The sequence below is a fragment of the Theobroma cacao genome, chromosome 5 (genome assembly GCF_000208745.1).
Source record: "Theobroma cacao cultivar B97-61/B2 chromosome 5, Criollo_cocoa_genome_V2, whole genome shotgun sequence".
In the NCBI taxonomy this organism is placed as follows: Eukaryota; Viridiplantae; Streptophyta; class Magnoliopsida; order Malvales; family Malvaceae; genus Theobroma; species Theobroma cacao.
In genome coordinates, this window is record NC_030854.1 from 33500692 (window position 1) to 33525803 (window position 25112).

The following is a 25112-nucleotide window of genomic DNA, read 5'->3' on the forward strand; positions in this document are numbered from 1 at the left end:
ACGCTAGAACATGTATCTTATGAACTCGATCAAAACAGTGATTGGCATTTGTCTTGCATGCTTCAAGCATGAGTTAACACATTCCGCAATATTGGATGTCATCATTTGGTATCGCCTTGCTAGTGAACACACATGTGCCCATCTCTTAGGGCCTATTCTTATAAGGTCAGCATGGGCTCTCGCGTGAATCTGCTTAAGCTGGTTCATATGTTTGTTGAAATAGAGAACCTTATAGCAATCTCGAGTAAGGGTAAAAATCATAGAAACGTCGTCACGCTTAAATTTGTTTTTAAAGTTTTTCTTCAAGTGGTAACGGCATAAACCGTGGTGCACTTCTAGGTATGCATTTTAGATTGCTTTCTTAATGTTGAGATGTTAATCAGAAATGAACATAGTATTTTCATGACAACCAATCGCAACACGTAGCTTGCTAAGAAACCACGTTCATGAGTCTTTGTCCTCAACATGGTCGATGCCAAATGCAATTGGATATACGCACTCATTCGCATCTTTGCATACAGCGACAAACAGAACACCCTTGAACCTGCCTTTAAGATGTGTCACATTAATTGCAATCGTAGAACACATTACATCCCTAAACCCCTGAATACAAGCTTTGTATGACCAGAAACAATATTTGAATCTTTCTACCTCATCAGTAGCCAATGTAGTGATTGTGTCGAGATTTTCTTATTCTAACATATAAAATTACGAGGGTAATAGTTGAAATGGCTCATTTGGGGGACCGAAAACAAGCCTATCCGCATAGTCCTTCACTTGTCAGGCCTTACCATACAAGTATTTCAATCCCCACTGAACCCTCATCTCACCAATTATATAGGTCTCAATGTTACTCCATTAGCCTTAAGCTTGTGTGACATAAGTTCACCAATTATCTTCACACTCGCAGTTGAAAATCGCCCTTGCAAACCATCGACAGTACACGTGTGTACTTTGTGGAACGTCCAAACTTGCCAATATTCTCCTCTTTCAAGTAACTTCGTTGCACGCGCATTGAACTTGCATGCCTTGTCCTTGCAACTAACCTCATAACGACCTTTACATGACCTTTTTACTCTTATCCCAAACTGCTCTTTTAAAGCCAATATGTTCAAAGCTTGTTTCAACTTGGCCTTCGAGGAAAACATTCTTCCTTTGTATAAGTGATCATCGGCACATGTCGACTCCTCAGTGGTAATTGTTTGAAAGGAGAACCTTTCTGCACTTGGAATTAGCCATGTACAAGATATCCCTGCATTTCCCCTTTCTTGATAATTGTCATCGAGCAATGTATCAGGGGAACGAATCCCGTTCTCACCAGCGATGGGTTAATTGTAATAGGGTCATCACACTGAACATCTCCTACATCAACACCTCTAACAGGTTTCGTTTCACCTCTAACAGTTTCCATTTCGCCTTTAACATTATTGCAAATTGGAATGTCACTGTCACAAAGCCAGTCATCATCTGAACTGTCATCATGCCGTTCATCAGGCCCATCATCTAAATTGTCATCAAATATATCTTCACCAGTAGGGAACAAATCCTCAATTTCGTCATTAGACGCAGTATTATCCTCAAGCATTGCAGTGTCACCTTCTAATGTCACAGTGTTGTATCCAAGTGTCGTATTCTCATTTGAAAATGGCATTACACACTCTATAGTTTCACCCAATCATTGCATTTCTTAGACAAAAGCAAGTAATTGGCTAGATGCACATCCTGATTGGAACTATGCAGCCAACTATTCTGTGAATGTCATATATCTACCGGGCTGCACAAACTCTTGTACATACCTCAATTGTTAATGTTGTGAGTTACAGACTGAATGCTGTGGTATATGTGAAGCATTGTAAATCTTATTTTAATTGAGCTGATTGCGATGTTGTTCAGCTTCTTCATGTGACATAATATTTGCTTGGCGTCCCTTAATACTGACATACACAGCTGAAACATTCCTCTCTTCTAGTAGAATTAATGCAACATCTTCATTGTCCTTTATAATTGGCCGTGATAGCTTTCTGGGTGTACTGATCAATGCATGTAACTCAATCTCGTCAATTTCTGAGTTTACCCCAACAACATCTTCAACCAGCTTCATCAAGCCTACAAACGACAAATCACTCTTATCACCACTCTTGTAAATGCCATCCACCCACTAACCACCGTGTCTTATCATAAGTCACACAATTGGAACCCCACTGAAATTTTGAAAACAAAAAAAAATTATCAATCATTTTACACATTACATGCCGTGTTCTAAAATTTGTCAGTCATGTTGTCACACGCCGTGTTTAGAAAGTGTTACACGCTAGTTCAAAAATTGTTACATGCCTTGTTCAAAAATGTTACACGCAAGGTCAAAAATTGTTACACGCCATGTTCACAACATGTTACACGCCATGTTAAATAAAAATGTTACACGCCGTGTGCTAACACATGTTATTTCAGTATATTTTTTACACGCCATCTGCTTTATAGATGCATGGCATGTAACAACTCTGTGCAATGTTTCTAATCCATATTCTAATTTACACAAAAAGTTTCAAAAATTTATGTGTTGCAGCAATAAACCCAATAACATACCTTGATGTCATCTCCATTATAGGGTTTGTTTATCTATGACAATATGGCAAATGCCGAGAGATAGACCACAACACAATGACGATGGTACTCAACAGAGAGTTGACAGAGCTCATACATTTCAAAGAGCTGAGAAAGTTGATGACGATGGTGCTTAATTGAGAGTTCACAAAGTTGATACAGTTCAGAGAGCTGAGAGAGAAAAATAAACGAGCTCAAACGACTCAACATTTATTTCTATTTTCTTTATGGCAGGAGGGAGATATCGGGAGCTTAATTTGCCACGATGATTTTAAGGGTATTTTGGTCTACTTAGGCTTCTTTTTGGCTAGAAACGGTTAACTATATAAGGGTGATTATTTTTGAAATCAGCTTATGAGGAGGTCTATTTCTCACAATTTCCTCAAGTCCTAAATCTAATGGATCAAAATTGCTTCTCTCTTGCCAACCTGTGCTATATATAAATACAAGAGATTATGGGTTTCAAATATATTACAAATAATAGAAGAAGATAATAAAAGAAGAATAACAGCCACGAAGAATCTGGGTGTCTCTGCTATCTTCATTTTAGCTCTCTTCTTCACTATTGGTAAATATGTCTTGCATATGATCCATCCATATTTAAAATTTATATCAATGCAAATATTATGACAATTTCCTACCAATATATGCAGGTTGTTTAAACGTTGTTGAGTAAATCTATTCAATATGGTTTATTGCAAACACAGGAGATGAGGTAAAGCCACAAGATCAAGGAAAAGTATGTGTTGTACCATTTGGTCTTACAAATTGTAAGGATGCTACATGCAACAGCTCGTGCCAGAGAAAATTCCCACCAAAAGGAAATGGGATGTGTCAAGGTGGTGCTACTTGTCTTTGCTTCCACCCTTGCTAAATTTGTTCAAATGCAATTGAATAATGACAAGATCATTTATCATAAGTTGAATAAATTTCCGAAGTCTCGTTTGCATCATTGCATGTAGTAGTCGATGCAAATAAGTAATTATATATATATATATATATATATATATTATTGAAGTCCAAAAAAATCGAGATCTCTATCATTTGTATTGCAGGCTAGTATTACTTTCATTTATATGGTTAAGTGCAATTATTCATTGGGTTTGGTCAGACCATTTCAAAGTTTCAGGGATATTTTAGTGTTTTTGAAACAAAAAATGGAATCTTACCAATAAAGGCCCTTTATTTTTTTATTATTTTTCTTTCTAATTAGGTGACTGAAGGGTAATAGTACACTTAAATTCTTATTTAAATGATCCAACCATACAAAACCGAAGGGTGAAAAAAAAAGGGATGAGTGGAAATAGACAAGAAGAATAATATATTATTATGGATCGTTTACTATGTTTTCAAATAACCTAATCATACCAAAAAAATGGCAGCAAAATAATAGCAAGCAATTAATTTGATTATTTTGGCAATTTTATATAAAATATGTGCCTAAAAATATTTATTTAACAATTAAATTATTTATTATAAAATAAAATGCACAAAATAAAGAGGTATAACTACTTAATTAATTATAAGATGCAAGTCAATAACAAAATATGAAGATGAATAATTAAAATTAAAAATCAAAATAAAAAAACAATGATAAATTATTGAGAGCACATTACACTAATCAAATATGTGAATTAATGTTGAACATCTCTTTTACGGACTAGGTAATATTAGAATATAATGCATAATAGTTCAATTTTGAGAACTTCTATGGATGGAAGTTCTATTTCATCACAGAAGGAAGAGGGGAAAGGTTGGATGTTGATCTTCCAAGGTTAAATTTTAAGGGTGGAAACAACTCAGAGATGGATATAACTCGCATTGCTGCAAAGATTTGTTAGTGATAGATCTTTCACTCTTGATGATACTATTAATTAAGTGTCTTGTTACTCGATTTTTCTTGATTTTTTTTCATTTTTCTCTTTGATTTTCATAGGATTTGGCCATTCAAATAAAAAAAACAAATTCATGGATTTTTCAACTTATATTTTAAAGAGCAAAAAGAAACTTATTAGAAAAGAAATAAGAATATCTATAAGTTTTCATCCTCTCTTTTGATCTTTTACTTTTGAATATTTTCCAAGCAGATAAAAACATAAAAATTAACAATAGCATAGTTGATGTAAATAGAAAGGCAAGTATGCAAGGAGAAGGATGTTGATCCAATTGATTAATTGACTTTGAATATTGATACATTATTCATTTGCATCAATACATGCAAATCAAGAAGATGATTTTATTTGAGTTTGAAAGGATTTTGGCGTTATTGAGTTGCACTAATGAATCCAGAGGCGAAGCTAGTCAATTTTTGTTAGGAGATTAAAGACAAAAAGAAATAAAAGTTAAAAATTTTTAAAATTAAAGCATTGCATTTAAACAACAATCAAAAGATTCATAATAAAAATAATTTTATATAACATATAAATCAAAAAGAATAAGAAAGAAAAACTTACAAAAAAGTTGTGTTCGACAATGTTTTTTTAGATTCATAAAATATAATATATAAAATATAAATAGTTAAATATGATATATAGAATTTCACACAATATTTAAATAACATAAATAGAAAGAAGAAGATAATAGAAAACTTTACCTTATCCAAGTTCATAAGATTATAAATCTTTTTGTTAAAGAATGAAATGTATTTCAGTAGTTAATTAAATAAGAAAGAGTAAAGTAAAATAAAAGAACAAAAACAGAAGAGAAAGAGAAAAAGAAAGAGAGGGAGAAAGATGTGTGAATAAACTTAAATTAAGGTAAAATTGATTAGGGCTTGTAAAATTATTTTATTATTTATTATTTATATTAATTATTAAATAAAAAAATTATTTTAAGGGGAATTAAAAATATATAATAAATAAAATATTTCAAAATTTTTAAAGAGGCCATAGCTCTGTAAATGTACCACCCTTCGCCCGAGTGAACCCATAGGCCATAGCCAAAAGCAAAAGAAACTGAAAAACAAAGTTGGCAAGGGTGGAAGCAAAGACAAGTAAGAATCACGTTGGCACATACTGTTCCTTGATCTTGCGCCATTACCATATTTCCTGTATTCACTAAACCAAATTAATGGATAATTAAATTTGAACTAAATTTAATTATTTTTAAATTAATTTAAAGTCAAAGATTTCAAATTAAGATAGACGAATAAATAAATGTAAAGATATAATATTTACCAACAGCGATGAAAAAAACAAAAATAAAGATAGTTGAAATTTGTAAATTTTTCATGACTTAATTTTTTTCCTGCGATTCTAAAATTGAGTCAAACTCGTGATTTATTTTCATCCCATAAACTTTGGCATTTATAGCACAAATTTGGGGTAGGTAGGAGCAAAGCATTCATTGTCTCTTAAATTTACCACTTGTTACAATGGCAACATATCTAGCCAATTAATTGCTAAGGCCAAGTAGTCTTCCCAATTTCCAAGTTTGTTATCTTCATAAATATGCTTTGTATGAATGATAATATAACATTTATTTTCTATTCCGAGAATAAAATCATGAGTTTGATCAAGATTCTTTTTGGTTATTGAAATTTGAAATCAAATGCCCAAAAATAATTTATGCTAGGATTTTTGTATTATATTGGGTCATTTAAATACTTACTAATCAGCATTAAAATTTTTTCTTCTTTTCTATTTCTTAACATCCGTTGTTCTAGTTTTTTTTTTTTTTTTCATTGTGCCACCAATGTGCATGCCTTACTTTAACCAATCTACAATCTGTTTTCATTTTTTTTAACAATGATTTTATCAATTTTGATTTTTTTTTAGTTTCAGTTTTCTTTTGACCATTTTTAGTTGCAATTAAAATGAACTTTAATCAATGAGTTTGTTCGAAAAAACTAATTCGAATTCTAGAAGCAATTAATTGGAAAAGGATGAGTAACAAAAATGTGTTGGCTTCAGTTAAGTTTGGTAAACACAATCAATTGAGATTGAGAGGTTAATTGCTATTCCTTCTTTGACAAGGTCTAAATCTAAGGCATAAGATTGCTTCTCTCTTACCAAGTAACTCCAAATTCTGCTATATATAAAGGCAAGAGATTATGGGTTTCAAATACACAACAAATACTAGAAGAAGAAGAAGAAGGAAAAGGAAGAATAATAGCCATGATGAATCAACATGTTTCCGCTATCTTCATTTTAGCTCTCCTCTTCACTGTTGGTAAATATCTCTTGCATATGATCCTTTCATGATATTTTATTCGAGTAGATATTATTCTAGCTATGAAAATATTATAATAATTTTGTAGCAGAATGTATACATATTGTTTAAACGCTGTTGAATAAATCTATTTAATGTAGTATATTATTGCATGCACAGGAATTGAGGTGATGGCACAAGATCAAGGGAAAGTATGTGCTGTACCGTTTGGTCTTCCAAATTGTAAGAATGCTACATGCAACAGCTCGTGCCAGAGAAAATTCCCACCAAAAGGAAATGGAATGTGTCAAGGTGGTGCTACTTGTCTTTGCTTTCACCCTTGCTAAATTTGTTCAGATACAAATGAATAATGTCAAAATCATTTATAATAACTTGAATAAATTTCGCAGATGTCGTTTGCATCATTGCATGTAGGGATCGATGCAAATAAGTAATTATGTATGGTATTATTGTTGAAGTCCAACAAATTCGAGATCTCTCTCATGTGTCAAAATATTTATCAAATCCTTGTACTCATGCATATTATTCAATTTAATCTTTATATTCAAAATCGAAATAATTTGATCTCTTTATTTTAAAAATTGTTTCAATTTTGTCCTTCTCTCTTAGACCTGGTAATTCGTGTTTTCGTGTCTTAAACGTGGTAGACACGTTTAGACATGAAACACGTTAAAGCTAAACACGAATACGACACATTTAATATTCGTGTCTTAAATTTAAAACACATACACGTATACATTTAATACACGTGTAACACGACACGACACGGTTAATAATACGTTTAACACGATTAAATAAAAATATTTGTAATTACATATAATTTTATTATTTAAATTTAAAATCTATAATTATAAAAATAATTGTAACAAAAAAATAATAATAATAACATCAAATATAATAAAATTTAATAAAAATAACATACATAAAATTCATTATCATATATAAGGTTAAAATACACATCAAATAATTATTAAAAATTATTTATATAAGGTTAAAATAGTCTTTAACTATTAATGTTTAATAGGTTAATAAATATGTCATGTATACATGTTTAAACATGTATACACGTTTAAACACGATAACACGATTAAGTAAACGTGTTTTAAACTGTTTGTCGTGTCAGACACGATTAGATACGAAACAGGTTAAGGATAAACTCAAAACCTGTTTAACCCGTGTCTTCTCGTGTCGTGTCCAAAATTGTTAGGTCTATTCTCTCTAACGGCATCTAATTTTATCAAGGGATGACGTCAACACTAACGTGGCACATTTTGATCATCACGTGATGATCAAAAATGCCACGTGGCATCGACGTGATGACGTGGCAATGCTAATGTGCCAGTGCCACATGGCAAATAAAAAAATTTTAAAAAAAAATTTGTGCCACGTCATATAGATTAAATTGAAAAAAAAAATATAGTACAGGGACTAAATTAAATAAAATTGAAATGTTGAGGAACTAAATTGAAAAAAATATTTAAAAAAAATAAATATTTAAGTAGATTATAGATATACTTATTAATAAGTCAAATATTTAAGTGTAAAAGATTTATGGTGTTAAAAAATATATATAAATATTTTCTTACTTGATTATTTGATTATAAAATATGTACATTAATTTATCATCTTTATAAAAACTAAGTTTGAATTCTCTTTTCTATAAAAAAAAATTTCAAAAAGAATTTCATACTTAAAGCCAAATTTAGATGTATAGCTTGCATTATGTTGGAATAAAATAATATAAAAAGACTAAATAAATTTTTTTTTCTTCTATTTATAATAAAATAAAAATTTAAAATTTATTTGATCTAGTTTTGAACTTGAACTGAACTCAAATTAACAAAATAGATTGATTTAGTTACAATTTTCACAATTTACAAATATTCATTCTTTTGAAATTATTCAACTTTTACCCTATTTACTTTTTATTTAAATTTACTCAAAGTTTCTTATAAAACAATGTTATTTAAGTACAAATACCACAATCAAATTCTACTAAATTTAAATTTAAATTATTAATTTGGATCTACAAAAATTTTGTAAATGCAAAATAAAATGATATAAATATTTACAATTATATTTAACTCTATCAACCATAAATGCAGTTTTTAATCCAAAAAATTTCAACATAAAAAATATAACTTGAAATATTAAGCAAAATAAAAAATTAAAGAGGTAGAATAGCTCAAATTTGATGGGTGTAATAAAAGATTTGTCACATCCAAATTAAGTAAGTCAAAATAAAGAATTATTTTTATAATCGTTAACCATATATCTCTCTTCTTCATTTTTTAAAAGAAAAAAACTAAATTAGCCTACTTTGCTAACTTGAGTTCAGCTCATATTAAAAACAAAGTCAAATAAATTTTAAATTTGTATACTATTATAAATAGAAGAAAAAAAAATTATTTAGTTTTTTATATTATTTTATTTAAATATAATGTAAGTTATTCATCTAAATTTAACTTTAGGTATAAATTTTTTTTGAAATTTTTTTTATAGAATGAGAACTCAAACTTAAATTTTGTAAAGAAAAATTAATGTACATATTCTAGAATTAAATAATCAAGTAAGAAAATATTTATATATATCTTTTAATATTATAAATCTTTTACACTTAAATATTTGACATATTAATAACTATATCTATCATCTATCTAAAGATTTGTATTTTTTAAAAAAAATTCAATTTAATCTTTATGATGTGACACAATTTTTTTTTATAAATTTTTTAATTTGTCATGTGACATCAACACGTCACCATGTCAGTGTCACATCATCATATTTAATGCCACATGACATTGTCACATCATTACATCGATGTCACGTGTAGGGATGAGCGGCGGTCAGTTGCAACCGACCGCAATCGTCAGTTATTGTAACCGACGGTTACAACTGACAGTTGCAATAGCAACCGTCGGTCGATCCGATCGACCTCGTCGGCTGATCGACTCGGCCCTCGGGGGAGACTCCTTCCCCCCCGAACCGACCGAATAACCGACCAGTGATATGTTTTTGTTTTTTTTTTAAAAAAAAAGCAGCCTTATACCCTCAGATCAAAGCTGAGTCAAATATCGGAGTCATCATCATCGCCTAGGATGGAAATGTGGTATGAGGCAAGCTACTGCCTGGAGTTTGAGGGGCAACCAGAAACAGGGCGACCCCAAAAGGGGAACCGCTGACTCGGTGGATAGAGTCAGGTTCGCTGGTGGGGAAAATGCTGGAGATGAAGGAGCCACGATCCAAGGAAAGGAACCGGATGGTGAGGAGGACAATGATGGGCAAGAGAAGAAGACCGATCGGACTCAACAGCTCAATAATGGCTTCCGTTATAGCTTCACCTTGGTCACCCAACAAGAATGGAGCTAACACCACGATGCCTAACACCACTGCTAGTATCACTCCACGGGTGCACCACCTTGCCTCTCTTAAAATCGATCGATACCAATTTTATTCACTATGCAATTCGATCAGTTAGAATGTTTCAATTTTTTAATCGATTTTAACAAAATCGAACCGAAAACCGACCGAACCGAAAAATGCACACCCCTAGTCACGTGGCATGTCATGTTATCATATTGGTGCTATATCATTAAAATGTGTCAGCTAGTGTCACATCATCCCCTTTAATGGTAAAATTGAATATTATTAGGAGAAGTGGCTAAATTGAAGTAATTTTCAAAATGAAAAAATTAAATTATTTTGATTTTGAGTATATGGATTAAATTGAACAAAATACATAAATACATAAACTTGGTGGATATTTTGACCGTATTGCAAACTAATATTACTTTCATTTATATGCTTATATGCAATAAGTTACTAATTAAAATCTTTTAAGTTTCGTTATTTCCTTTAAAATCAGGTGATTTGAAGGGTAATACTATGCTCAGATTCTTATTTAAATGATCTAGCCATACAAAATTGAAGAGAGAAAAAAATGGATGAAAGGAAAATATTTATATAACAATTCAATTATTTATTGAAAATATTAAAAAGAATAAAAGGTGTAAAATAAAGAGCTATAACTACTTAATTAAATATAGGATACAAGTCGATCACAAATATGTTCACGAATAAAAGAATAAAGTGCCCTAGCAATGGGCTTAGGGCAATACGGTGCTTTGGGGCCGAATGGACCCAACTTGCATGGCACTGTGTGTCGCGGCACAGTTCGGCTAGGTTGTGCCATTAGGCCCACCCACCTTCATGTTGGTTAGATTCAACTGCTGCTAACGGTATTTAAATTATTCAACATTCTACTCCGACAAACACTTCCTGCTAACTTAAGTTATTCACTAAAGAGTCACCTTCCTGGTTCCTCTGCTTGTAAAAACCTTAATTAAACTCGACAAGTACAAAGAAAAAGAAAAAAGAAGAAGAAGATCAATGCCGAACAAGTCTAATCTTCCTGTACTTCACATTCTTTTATTATTAATTTTATTATCTTCATCAAGTTTCCTTCCTTCAGTCCTGGCCAAATCTCGCAATCCAATCACAGTACATTCCAATTTCTCTTTCTTTTGTTTCTTACTTTTCCAGTTTCTTTTTTCTGTTAATATTAGCTTTTTCTTTTGTTGTGTTTTGTTTCCTTACTTGGGTATTTCTTTTTAAATGATAATTTTCAGGATTCTGAGACTAAGAAAAAGAAGAGTGAATGTTATGCTGATATTGAGAGGTGGGTATTTTCTGTTTTCTCCTTTTTGACTCTCTTTGCTTTTCTTTTATATTCGCTGTTTTTCTTCTATTAGCTTGAATTTCTGGTTATTTGGATTGAAATAAATGTGGGTTTCTCATGTTTTTGCTTAATATTTGATTATATCCTAGCTACAGTTATCTATATTTACTATTTCAATCGATTTTATTTCAGTTTTTGAAATCTTTCTCTCAATTCAACTTTTTATTTGCTTCCTACAATTTTCCTTGAGAGGGACTCGCAATGGTTTTTTAAAAAAAAAATTTAGTAAAGAAGATGAATGTATAACAAAATTGGGGTTTTGATTCTAATTAATAAGATAAAATAATTTTCGAGTAGAAACTTTTTTTTTTAATATCTCTTGGTCCGGTTATTATATTTTTTTCTGTTTGATGATGGAATCAGTGGATTGTGGGGTGAGCAATGTAAGTCTTCATCAATAGCAAAGGAGAATTGTGCTTTGAAGTGCCTTTCTCCGGCTTGTTATGAGCTTATATATGAAAGTGATCCGGTATGTTAAATCCTTCTTTGCTGTGGTACTCTGTTACATCTGTTCCTATTGTAAGGTTTTAACGGTTTCTTCCTTTTGGATTTTTCATATTGTAGCTTGAAGAAGGAGAGAAAGATTTTATAAGGAGCCAAGAGTTCAAGTACTGTATGTACAAGTAAGTTTGACATCTTTTATGTATTCATTATGTCTTTTCTGCTTGATATTGTACAATAATCATGCTGTTATTAAACATATCTTATAACAAGTGGGAGTTTGGAGCATGATTCATCTCAGATTTTCCTATATTCTCATCTTACCCCTCATTTGGATTTTTTTTCTCCTCTGAGTGGTAGTATTATGGGCTAGGTCTATAATAATTGTTGCTCTATACCTCTCTTAATCTCTTGGAATTGAACAAGTATTCTGATAAAATTGTTTGAACAAGATTGATTATTGGGGATTAAGCACGCTGTTCTAGCAAAAGAGAATGAACAGAATATGACTGTTTGAATCCTAACATAAGTACGCCATGTGGAATATATTACACAAAGGTGTGAATACTAGTATTTTTGTGGATTTCTATGCTTGTGAAGAAAAATTAGGGTTGATTAGAAATCTAATGAGAATATAGAAAACAATGGAGTGCATATAGAAGCAAATGGCTTGGTTGAGGGATCTGCATGGTCAAGGTATGGCAGACCAGGCCACCATGGAGAGTAGATAAATTAGCTGGAGATATATCTATTGTACTTAATGTAAAGGGTGGCCCTTGTTGAGGCCATGTAGACTCAAACACAAATAAACTTATCAGGTAAAAAGGTCATTTTGAAATTTCTATTGCGAGTCATAAGACAATATCCCGTTGGAAACCTTAGCTGTTGTAATCATCATCACATGATCTTCATGACATAAGTTTTTAAGAAAGGAGGTTAAGAATCTGGTTAAGGGTGGCTTTTATTATAGGGCCGTTCAGTGACCACCTGTTTCAACTAAATGCAGCTAAGTCTTGAAACTCAAGATTGCTTAGCCTTTATGAATGGGAAACATACTCAAAAGTCCTTCACTTGGAAGATGCATTTTCTTCAGAACTTACTAATTGCTGCAACATGGATTTTGTCATGGGTTGTTTGGAGCTGAGCCTCTTTGTATGCTATCCTTTATGCCTGCTGTTTATCATATTCAAGGTTGATGCAGACAAATTGTTGCTTAATTCAAATCCTCATCATCTTCTATTCAGCCTTTCTTTCCAATCTGGGGCATTTGGGGTGCCTTGATGTTCATGGGTGCTGTTGTCCTCCCCCCCTCCTACCTGACAAGGTTCATAGATGTTGTTTGGTTGTGCTAATAGAAGTATTTGTGTGATTGCAGCAGTATCTAGCCTTTAAAGAATATGTACACACATACACAAACGCTAGGGTCTAGTGCAGATATATCTCATAACCCTGTCCTTTAGTTTAGGCTGTAGTTGTAACTTAGCACAGTTTCTTTGGTAAGTGACTTCTGGATCTTTGGACCAAATGATGTTAAGCATTGGACATACATATACTGATTTGCCCTTATAACTTGGCAGCATATCATCAACTCATTTTTGGTTGCTATATAACTGGCCTCATTTTAAGCTCATCAAGTATTCCTTTTCTACTCCCACAAAAAACCTTAAGCGAGGAAGTGCACCACCAATTTACATGTGAGAGATGAAAGTATAGCAATAAATTAGTTATACCATTTCTGAGTCTTTTTCCCCCTCGCTTTCTCAAGATCCTGGCTTTCCTCATTCGAGCCTCACAGCAATGAGGGAAAAGAAAGCATGCAGGTCCATGCTGTCTCATCCACACCTTGCTTTTTTATATTAATTTTGACAGTTTCTGACATCATACATCCTACTTCTGTGCCAGTGACCACACTAGATCACTAGGGTACTTGTAGTGACAGTTGATCATTTTTCAATTTTTTTAAAGGGAGTGTGGGTAGACCTTCTACAAATTGTTAGTGTCTTTTCTGTTCATTAGTTTGGCTTACAATGGAAGATCTTTTTATGGAGTGGCTCCCTCTCAATTGTGGCCAAAGTGCCTATGTCTCGAGTCTTGCCTGCATTTTTCTTGAGATGGTTTTGGTGTTGGTGGCTATTTGACGAGCTTCAGTAATTCTTATTTAGTGAGAAAGGAGTGTAAAAATGTTACATATAGGATGATACGAACTTTCAGGAGGAGCATATTAATTTTGGATGCTTGAGGATGACTTTTGGGGCTCGGAGACAAGTTAGTGAATAAATCCTAGTAACACCCCTTGATATAATTTCTTTTCTCTTTTTTCTTTTTTGACTGATTGATAAAATTTCTCAAAGTATATTAGACATGGTTCCTAGAGAAGAAGCCTTTATATGTGAGGGCTAGGAAAAGCAACTTGCTTTCCTCATCGCTTATAAATGATGGATGATTAAAAAGGCTTAATTCTTCAATCAGAGAATTCCCATTTTTGGTTGCCAAGCTCTCACACTATGTTCTTATTGAAACTTACGGAACTTATAGTTCTTTAGTTTAGAGAAGGAAACCACCCATCTCATTATGGAATTATCTGTAGCATGTGCCTAAACCAATAGATAGTTGCAGCTTTGTGATAGTAAGAAAACATACTGTGATATTATGTTTCTCTTCTCCTTAATTTTTTTTCCTTGACATAAATTTTAGTATCTGGAATAAAAGAGAACTGGTTTATTGACAGGATTATTTCTTCCTTGTGCTTAATACCATATATTGGGTCTAATTATATAACTTTTGAGTTTTGAAGCAGCACCCTTTTGGGGGGGCTTAGGTTTCTTATTTGAGATGTTGGTCTGGCTTATCTGGCTGATATCATCCAATGCAATTAAACGAAGGTGGAAATACATTTTCGACCCATGTAGATGGGACAGTTGGATCTAGACACTGGGGCAATCAACAAAAAATTTGTTGGGAGCAAAGTTAAGATAGAGTTATCATCTTCATGCTTTTGCTGGACATTGATTGACTTGTTTCTTCCGTTTATTTCTGCTTTATAAACTAGTTGTGTGATTCATGCCTAACTTAATATAGTAAACAAATAAGTTACTGACAAGGATTGACTACCCTTGAGCGCGTGTGAAATCTTGGTCGCTAGGCATACTTTTTGCTGCTTCTTCGTTTGGAAGTAATGGTGAGATGTTACTTTTTTTTATCTGGTTGACATTGTTTTATGCATTATTGATGACTCTTTTTAATGATGTGTAAAGTATGGGTGTCAGAAAATCATGTTTTCCTCTTGCATTTATGGAAAGGCCAATAAAATTTACACAGTTAGGCTCTTCACCTGCAGAGTGAGAAAAGTGGCAATAATACTTTGAGCAATTTTCCTGGTGTTTTTCTTGCTCGGTTTTGGACACTAGTTCTGTTGGGATATCAAACCACTTTTAAGTACATTTTCTCTTTTCTGTTCACTTTATAAAAATGCCCATGTTGGACTCTCAACCAACATAATTGTGGTCGAACTTTTTACTCTAGAAGCTTGTTCTAGTCATGTAGTGATTGAGGAGAAATGCAAAAGAACCTTGGTTAAGCCTAGACATGTTAATTGTGCATCTTTCAATCATTATATACCATGTTCAGTGATTATTCTGAGCTGGAGATCATTCTCTTCAGCTAAATGGCCTTCTTTGATGTTTAGTCATGTTGGTGTTTTTCTTTCTTTCTTTCTTTTTTAAATATAATTTTATCATAACATTCTGGAAGGGTGCCTACAACTTGTTCACTTGAATCATCTTTATTCAATATTTTTTGCAGGTTATCATTAGGAGAGAGCCTTGAGGGTGTTAAGGGTACCTTTGACTATTAAGCTATGTAAGCTGGCGGATTTGAGTGTGAGTTGGGCCATCGATTCTGTAGAACAATTATGTCTTTACATAATGGCTGACAGTAATAGCAACAATTTTTCATTCACTCTATCTTCTCTGTCCACTTTTTTATTCTCTCTGAGTGCAAGCACGTCCTCGTTTCTTCAACCTTTTTTGGACCCATTGCAATGATTGCGGCTGTGGCCGGGTTGGTTTTTCTGAATGCTATCTTTATTTTGAATCTTGATCAAGCATTGAGTTGTTTTATTCAAACATTTTAGTAGGGCCCTGGACCATCTTCCAGAGTATTTTAAGGCATGATGGATTGCTTTTGGATCTAACTGCTGAACACCTGTAAATTTAAATCCACCCATGAGTTTAGATTCACACTGCTTGATTTTCATCTCTGGAAGAGATTTATGAGGAAAGCTTTCTTAGTGGTTCTATTTCTTGATTTGGCAAAGGGGGATTTGAGCCTATATGTATGTAACTAGATGCTCTGATGCTTTTTATTTTTATAATCATTTCTTTTTCTGCCATTAGGATTAGCTGTTCATGACAACCTGATCCATTTGCAGTGCCTGTGGGCCAAGCCAGCTAAGTAGATTAATTTTGGTTTAAGTCCATTATAGAAGATTTGGTTTAAGGTTTATTTCGAAGCCATGCTTTGTGTCTTGTCTTTGTCCTTAGGGCAACAACTTTGCTAAAGCTTGTTCTTGCTAGGACATAGGACATAGACACTCACTGCCTTATTTTATTTTGGCTTTGCGTAAAATGTCATCAATTTCCGTAGATTTAGTTGACCAAATAAATATTTAAAGTAATCAATTATAGAACAAGACCTAATCGTGACAATTACCTCCACTGCTTACAAAAGAAATAACAAAATATTACCCCCACTTAGTGGGTAATCAATCCAATTACTGAAGTAATTTGCTTTGGCATTATGACAGATTATGGTACAAAGATAACGCACGTGTTAATTGCCTTCAATAAAATTGTTTCTGTAACATCATTTCAATTGGAAGTAAAAGAAGCATCCTAAAATTCAAAAGACTTCCGTCTTCTCACCCTCTGTTTGCTTCTAGTTAATGCCCTCAATCATTACGTTTCTACCTTTAAACATTTCTTGCACCAAATCTCTTTCTCCTTCATTCATTCACTCCCTCAGTCCCTTCAACTCTCTCTCTCTCATTGTTTGCTTTGTGAGAAAACATTGAAGCAGTCCATAGAAATCTTTTCTCTTCTCCGTCATCGTTTTTTTTCTCTAGTTGGTTACATTTGTCAGAGCTTTCATGGAGGCTCAAAGCCAAGACAAACAGAAACCCAATTCAGATCAACTAGTCCTCTTCATGAATGAACCAAACTTAAAACACAAAGAATCGCCACCTCAAGTAGTAGATAATAACCTTACTGATCCAGTCTCACAGTCCCCTGCAAAAGCCAAAACTCTTCGCCGTCTCAACTTCTCCAAACCAAAAGCTCGTTTTGCTGAAAACACCTATCCTCTAACTCCCAAAACCATCCATGAATCCGAAGAAAACAAACCTTCATACCCTCATGATGACACCTCGTCCACGGACTCCGATGACGAGTGGTTCGAAAACGAAGGAGAAGATGATGAAGATGGTAATGGAGATGCTAAACAAGCCAAGTTTAGAGGAAGAAGAAGGAAAAGAAAGATCAACAAGAGAGCCTTAATTGAGTTCTTTTTGTTTGTCACTATCATGACTTGCTTAATCTGTTCTCTAACTCTTCAATCTCTCAAACACCAACTTACCTGGGGTTTAGAGCTATGGAAATGGTGTCTGATGATCATGGTTTTGTTTTGTGGACGTTTGGTCTCAGCTTGGGTTGTGGGGTTCCTGGTTTTCCTCATAGAACGAAATTTCATGCTTCGGGAAAAGGTTTTATATTTCGTTTATGGATTACGGAAAAGCTTTCAAAATTGTGCTTGGTTAGGCTTAGTTCTTATATGTTGGATGATCATGTTCCCTGATATTCACAAGCAGAACATTGTGGTAAAAAAGGCATTCCTTGGTCTTATAGCTGTTCTTATCGGAGCCACGATATGGTTACTAAAGATCGTCCTGGTCAAGGTTCTAGCCTCATCTTTTCACGTAGCAACCTTCTTTGATCGCATGCAAGAGTGCGTTTTCCACCATTACATCCTCGATGCACTATCAGGGCCTCCTTTAGACGAAGCTGAGAGGGAATTGCCTCAAAAACGAGGGCTGAGGCACGCTAAAACTATGCCCGCGAGGCTGAGGGAAGGCGGCGGAGGCACGGTCAGAACGTTGTCGAAGAAGGGGTCGAGAAGGATTGACATGGAGAAGCTGAGGAAGCTCAGTTTGGAAAGTAGGGCTAGTGCATGGAGCGTGAAGAGGCTGGTGAACTACGTCAAGTCCTCAGGGTTGTCGACGATTTCGAGGACGGTCGATGATTTCGGGGCTGGGGAGTCGGAGATTAACAGTGAGTGGGAGGCTCGGACATGTGCTCAGAAGATTTTCAAGAATGTAGCCAAGCCTGGGGCCAAGTAAGTCCCTCTTCAGTCCCCCTCTTTTGAAAATTTTTTTTAGTTTAATTATTTTTTTGGATTAATTAGTACCGAATTCCTCATAGGAATCATAAATAAATTATAACTGAAGATCATATTAATTAGAATCTAGTAACTAGTAAGTTAAGTTTGCCGTCAGCCACCAAATTATCCTCACGATTTCACTTTACATCTTCATGATCAAATTTAATAGATGGATCGAATCCAAGTAACTTATCAATCTGTCGACTCATATCATGGTTACGATCCAAAGTTTCCGAGCTGCATTTTTGACAGGCTGCTAACTGGTTGCTCATAAGCATTCATGCAACATGAAATATATGTTCCCAACTGTAATTATTTGGTGACGTGCAATTAAAATATTCCAGTCATTATTAACAACTCGAATTTGTTCATGTCTGTCTGTCGCCATCGTTGTTTGTTGCATTCAAATGATGATCATAAACATGATCCAACCCACTCCTCTTGGTCGATGTAAACAATTTTTTATGATAGGATCCAGGCATATATACAATCATACTAAACATGGAAATATTACTTTCCCATTTGCATTCTTCATGTCAAACATGACTTTCTTTTTATTTTAAGTAGTATTACTTGCCAAGTTGGATTTGTCCATTTTCAATATATAGATGATATATATAGAGCTATCAATTCTCTCCGAGCTTACTGTCCCTACCATGTTCTTGTAGCTCTTTTCCGATGATTTTGGGTTAAAGATAAAGATTATCATTATCTTATATTTTACATATATACTCAACAGTTATTAAATTTGTATTTACTCTAAAATGTTCCATTTGTTTTTTGACATTCTAGCCTACAAGTTAATTCAGAGACAATTCCAAGTATGCCTAGGTAGCTCAATTATATGCAAGTCATGAGTTGTTCTTATAGAATAAATAAATAAATAAATAAATAAAATGAATGGCTTAAAGCAATCAAATGTGGTGCGGAGAAAGTGCGCAAATAGGTATAGTGGACACACTGATCACCAATTGGTCCATATTACATTAGAGTGGATCTTGAAAAGATGTAGAAGATCTAAGACAGTTCCTCCCAATATTGTGATAGTCTACAGAATTAGAACATAAGGTCAAGAATTCATAATTAGTGCCAATAATCGATTTGTGGGTGTATTCCTGTCTCTCTTTAGGAATTAGTTTGATTATCTTTAATGTTACAAACAACGTGAAAAGTATATTAATTTTTGATCAGGGTCCCTGTACATTTGCGTGGAACCCAAAAAAGTGGTCCTGGAATAAACTTTCTTCTAAGGTGTTGAAGGGATATTCGACCCATCCACTGCCCAGACTTATTGCTGCTATCACTATCTTAAAGACCTAGCTTTTATGGCAGGTTGCCACAACAGAACCACATGAATGCTGATGCTTGGGCTCACTTCGGTTCAAGCTAAAAGCTTACACAAATATCAATCCGACAAACATATTATATCTTTATAATGAATAAATGTTAGTATAATATCAAAGTATAACATAATTGATGATGTCGTTTGGATTTAACTCCAATGGTAAGAGTAAATGAAATTTAGGTTGAGCAATTGTTCTCTTTTTCTTTTTTGGAATCATCTTTTTTCCCTCTTTTGTAACTTCTCCATTTGATTTCTTTGGTGTCTTCTTTGCGATGGTAGGTATATAGACGAGGAAGACCTACTGAGGTTCTTGATTAGTGAGGAAGTGCATACCATAGTTCCTCTCTTTGAAGGAGCCCTCGAGACTGGGAAGATCTCAAAATCTTCCTTCAGAAATTGGGTGGTAAGAATAATCAACCTTCGATTTCTAGCTTTATGTCAATGTCATAGTATTAACTTTTGAACCTAACTAGTAACAATATTGAATGCATAATGCATTGACTTTTGCTTGCTTTGCCCTCCTCTTATATAGATTTGAAACCTGGTGGTCCTAAAACCCTAATGGTTTTGCCAAAAATAACTTAGTTTTCCCATTAATTTATAGATTTCGATTTCAATTTTATCAATTGGTTTTCCGTTTTAAGTTTTCATTTAATCATTGTTATATAGGAAATTAAAACATTGGACCTGGCTAACAACATAATTATGATATGAGATATATGCAATTAATCATAATTGTATTAGTTTGTTTCATATTGTGATTAATTAGAGTGTGATGAGTTGCACTTTACCAGGTACATGCATATGTGGAGCGTAAAGCCTTGGCTCATTCCTTGAACGATACCAAAACTGCAGTGCAACAGCTACACAGATTAGCCAGTGCAATTGTTAGTGTCATTATAATTGTGGTTTCCCTTCTCGTAATGGGGGTTGCCACAATTAAGGTTGTCTTTGTTGTTACATCTCAGTTGCTACTTGTTGGATTCATGTTCCAAAATACCTGCAAAACCATCTTCGAATCCATTATATTTGTGTTCGTTATGCACCCTTTTGATGTTGGTGATCGTTGTGTCATTGATGATGTTCAGGTAAGGAGTTTTCTTGACAAACCGGGCAAGGATAGATATTAAACTTTCAATATTTTTCTTTGCAAATATGATGTTTTGGGGGTTTGGTGCAGATGATTGTGGAAGAGATGAACATTTTAACAACTGTCTTCTTAAGATATGACATGGAGAAGATATACTACCCTAATTCTGTTCTTATTACAAAGCCTATCAGCAACTTCAGAAGAAGTCCTGACATGGGAGACAGTGTTGATTTCACCATTGATTTCTCAACTCCTGCTGAAGATATCAATGCTCTCAAGAAAGCTATACAATTGTAAGTATCAACATTCAAAGTTTGTAGCTATGTTTATATATTCATAGAGTTTTAACTTTTTATTTTTAGATATAGTTAAAGAACTTCAAAATCTTTAATTACTCAGAACATAGGGCTAATCTCACCAGCATATGAACCCAAGTAGCTATGCCAAGATTCATTGTGAAATGTCTAGCCCAAGTACTAAGGAACTGAAGCTACTCAGCTCTATAATTCTTATTTGGACAAAGATTAATGAAGTAAAACAACTAAACTTTAACTTACTTGAATGCAGGTATATTGAGAGCAAGCCAAAGTATTGGAGTCCAAAACACACCGTGATATTCAAGGCGATTGAGAATATGGACAAGATGAAGCTGGTTCTTTGTGTTCAGCACACCATGAACCATCAAAACTATGGTGAAAAGAGCGCTCGTAGATCAGAGCTTGTCTTTGAATTGAAGAAGATTTTTGAGACTCTTAATATTAAGTATCATCTCCTGCCTCAAGAGGTTCATCTCACACAGGTTAACATCCCCAATGGGAGAATGGTGTTATAATATTCCTGATACATATCCATTTTGCTAAGACTGCAAAAGAAACAATTTTCCCTTTACATGTAATGCCTTAAGGAGGTTTGTTCGTATAAAGGTTGTGCCCACTGTCCTTGCATCCTTTTTTCCTTTGTTTTGTTTTTCTTTTTGTCCTTTAAAAAGGGTTATTTGGGATAAAATTTAACTGGAGAGATGGATGTCTTTCAAAATTAAAGCTAGAATATAAAATCTCTACTGAAATCCTGGTCCTTCAATTCCTTTGATTTGCACCTAGGTGGCAAGGATCATTATTTTCAGAGGACAAACTAAGAAGAGTAAGCTTCTCTCTGACATATCTACAGGCATAGGTAGTAATATTGGACTTTTTGTACCCTATGTATTGCAATTAAGAGTAGTAAGAAGTGCCACTAACATCTAACAATCTTGCCAAGAAAAGGATGAGGCATTGAGCAAATATATGCCAAAGAACATAGAGCTAAAACAGGGAAAGTACAGGAACTCTTTTTTCTCTAGGTAAAAAATGATGGAATACAAGGGAATGCATATAAACAATGAGCTATTTTTTGAGGGTTTGCCACAGGGGCCATAGGGGTTTGTAACTATAGTTTCATTCTGTCTCATTGAAATTTTACTGGTGAAGAAATTGTGGTTTAAATCAATAAGATGAGTTTTGTGCCCTCTTGAACCTCCCTAAGACTCTAGTAAGTCATATTCTCCCCTTGATCACTAAACCACATGGAAGAGAGCTTTTCTTATAAATGAAAAATGTGCTAATTTAACGATAGATTAAAATGGTGATCATTTTAACACTTTCTAAGGAAATTGAACCCAATCTCCTCGTGGACCAGAGCCTAAATTGGGCGCCTTAGATGCCTTGGCCTAAAGCCTTTTTCTCTCTTTGTTTCCCTCAACCATGATTGGTAACCATGTCCACTCCAACTCATCTTAGCATGACATGGATGCATCCACACTAATTGCAGCACCTTAGTTACATGCATGCCTTCTACACATATTCTAAGTTTCTTATGGTTGTGTAACTATTTGATGGTGAAGAACTGTCTTCGTCATCTACAGTTCATGTGCACTACTTTGCATTTAATTATTACATCTACCTATAAATATATACTAGCTTAACAGGTGTAAAACTTTTTCGAAGGACACAAAATACTGTGATTAATTTATCTTTAATTCCTTTATAACTTTTTAACCTCTGTTTTGTTTCAATTCAATGAGTTTGCTATTGCTCATAGAATAGCAAGAAACTGCCCCAGCAGCATAGATTACCATGCTGATTTTAAGCTTTCATTATGCTCATAGTCAGAAGCATTAAGGAGAGAACTTACTTGAGACATAAATAGTTTTCCATTTTTCATCAAACAGCAAAATGCTAACTAGATACATGATTTGTTTCTTGCTCCCACCATGTTCATGTTAGAAGCATCACAAGTATAAAGGTTTGCCAGAAGCTCACAATTACTAACATGCAGTTATGCAGTACAGAAAGTTCAAAAATCATTTAGGCTACCGAAATTCGGACAAGCAGCAACCTAGGGGTATGTTGTATAAAACAGCCACTACCTGTGAAATTTACCACATCAAATTTCTAATTATAGTTTGGAAACTATCATAAAGTTCTCGCTAGAATCAAAACATACCTTATCAAGTAAAGAGATTCTATAAGATGATCCCCTCCACTCTGAAATCCAAGGTAGTGTTCAGTCCCTTGTACATTTAATCCGCATAAGCTGAAGATATAAAGACATCCACTTCAAATGTGGATATTACCTACCTAGTGCAGAACTCAAAACTCAGTCCAAAAGGCTCACGTATTGGAACAAAACAAAAAACCTACTAGTTTAACAGGCACGATCAGATAGTGCTTTCCATTCCTGCAATATTCTTCGGTGGTGCAAGAATAACAACTACTTTAAGTCATTGGTTTTAGGCTATCACTCTGATTCAGATTATGACTGGCTGATAATGCTAATTTAACTATGATATGGTGGTTCCTTTGCCATCCGGAGAATGCTAACAATTGCTGAATCTTGCCTAGAAATGTAGTATAGCAATCTACAAGTTAAAGTAACAGATGCAGCTAGAGCCTAGAGTTACCTCATTAATGGTGTAAAAACTAGCCACCAGAGTACTAATGACAGAGAGAGCAGGCTCAGTTTACTCTGTTACCTTTTATTTGAAAATCTTCTACAAATGAAAGATATCTTACACAAAATATTAATGAAACTGAATCAAAGTTTACTCAAGTTCAAAAAATAAAGTATAAAGTAAATCAGACACAAAAGTCATATTGACTATCCAAAATATTCCTAATTTGACCAGTAAAAACATGATCAATATTAGAAGATTGACCCATAAGATTTCCCATGAAAACACATTATGCTCAACAGTTTCTGATGTATCAACGACTATAAAGACTTGTAGTTTAATATTGACTGCCTCATATTCTGACAAACGTTGGAGGACAGCTGTAACTTTGAGAAAAATTTTAGCCAATGAGACGCAGATTCACTCTTTCCCCTGGCCACATCCTTAATCCACATCCTTAATAATACATATAAGAGTTAGCATCAAATAAGCAGATATCAATAGAATGACCAGCAATAACATAATGAATCAGGAAACTAACTGCTAACCGCCTGCTGAACACAACATCAAAGCAAATTAATGATTTAGTTAATTAGATTAAATAAACAATGTAAATATATAATAAGCATCCCTTTAAGTTCATATATGTTCCTATTACAAACCCTTATGTTCAGCTAGTAATGGTCATAGAAGTCTGATAGATCCTCTATACCTAAGAATGGCACATTTTTTATATAGACAGAGGCAACACTACTAAAAGCCCCAAAACAGAAAACAGAAACCTAAACGAAACATTGTATCAAATACCTTACGTGCAAACACACTGCCCCCTCAGGCAAGAGACACTGAAATCTAATTCAACGAATAGTATGAAAAACAGACCATTTGAATCCTGCATTTTCAATATCAAGCTATTAATCAAACAAAAAAAATCTTGTGATTTTAATGCAAAACAACAATGGGAAATTCTACCTATGACAAGGGCACAGTCAGGGGCATTGCAGAATGGATGACAGCAATGCAAGAGGGGATATATATTGAAGGAGTCCTGTTTTTCCTGTATCTAAAACCCTTTGGGCAACTTGTTTTGCCTAACTAATACTAGCATTCTCTTCCTAAATTATAATAGTTGATATGACATCTTGAAGGAGTCTCAGAAACAGCATTATGCCTTAAAATTTAATAAAAAGGACTGACTGGACTAAAGAGGTCAACACTATATATACATTTTTTTATTTCAATATACAAGAAACATCAAACACGTCTCCCCCTTGATAGAATTTGACACGTTGTATCATTATTTCAGTCCATGATCCTCTTAATCAAATTGCATAATATCAACAATGTAAGCAGAAATTCTTTT

General features: G+C 33.8%; 2 protein-coding genes and 2 long non-coding RNA genes across 6 annotated transcripts; 3 read left to right on the top strand and 1 right to left on the bottom strand.

The window, feature by feature from the left end:
• On the top strand, nucleotides 6650-7304 carry LOC18599692. The gene is made up of 2 exons (XR_001928065.1): nucleotides 6650-6774; nucleotides 6934-7304. It is a non-coding gene; the product is annotated as an uncharacterized LOC18599692 (long non-coding RNA).
• LOC18599694 lies at nucleotides 11028-16191 on the top strand. Its single transcript, XM_007029764.2, has 5 exons — nucleotides 11028-11274; nucleotides 11403-11452; nucleotides 11876-11981; nucleotides 12077-12135; nucleotides 15755-16191. The coding sequence occupies exons 1-5, from the start codon at nucleotides 11164-11166 to the stop codon at nucleotides 15804-15806; spliced, it is 378 nt and encodes a 125-aa protein (XP_007029826.2). The 5' UTR covers nucleotides 11028-11163; the 3' UTR covers nucleotides 15807-16191.
• Nucleotides 16853-21766, top strand: LOC18599695 (mechanosensitive ion channel protein 10). The gene is made up of 5 exons (XM_007029765.2): nucleotides 16853-18340; nucleotides 20010-20133; nucleotides 20525-20818; nucleotides 20911-21113; nucleotides 21388-21766. The coding sequence occupies exons 1-5, from the start codon at nucleotides 17100-17102 to the stop codon at nucleotides 21650-21652; spliced, it is 2127 nt and encodes a 708-aa protein (XP_007029827.2). The 5' UTR covers nucleotides 16853-17099; the 3' UTR covers nucleotides 21653-21766.
• Nucleotides 22936-25112, bottom strand: LOC18599696. Of its 3 annotated transcripts, XR_001928188.1 has the most exons (4): nucleotides 24722-25112; nucleotides 24557-24641; nucleotides 23302-23391; nucleotides 22936-23224 (listed from the first exon to the last, which is right to left on the bottom strand). It is a non-coding gene; the product is annotated as an uncharacterized LOC18599696 (long non-coding RNA). The 3 variants fall into 3 exon arrangements; XR_001928187.1 differs by lacking the exons at nucleotides 22936-23224; nucleotides 23302-23391 and adding an exon at nucleotides 23811-24205; XR_001928186.1 differs by lacking the exons at nucleotides 22936-23224; nucleotides 23302-23391 and having other exon boundaries at nucleotides 23811-24641.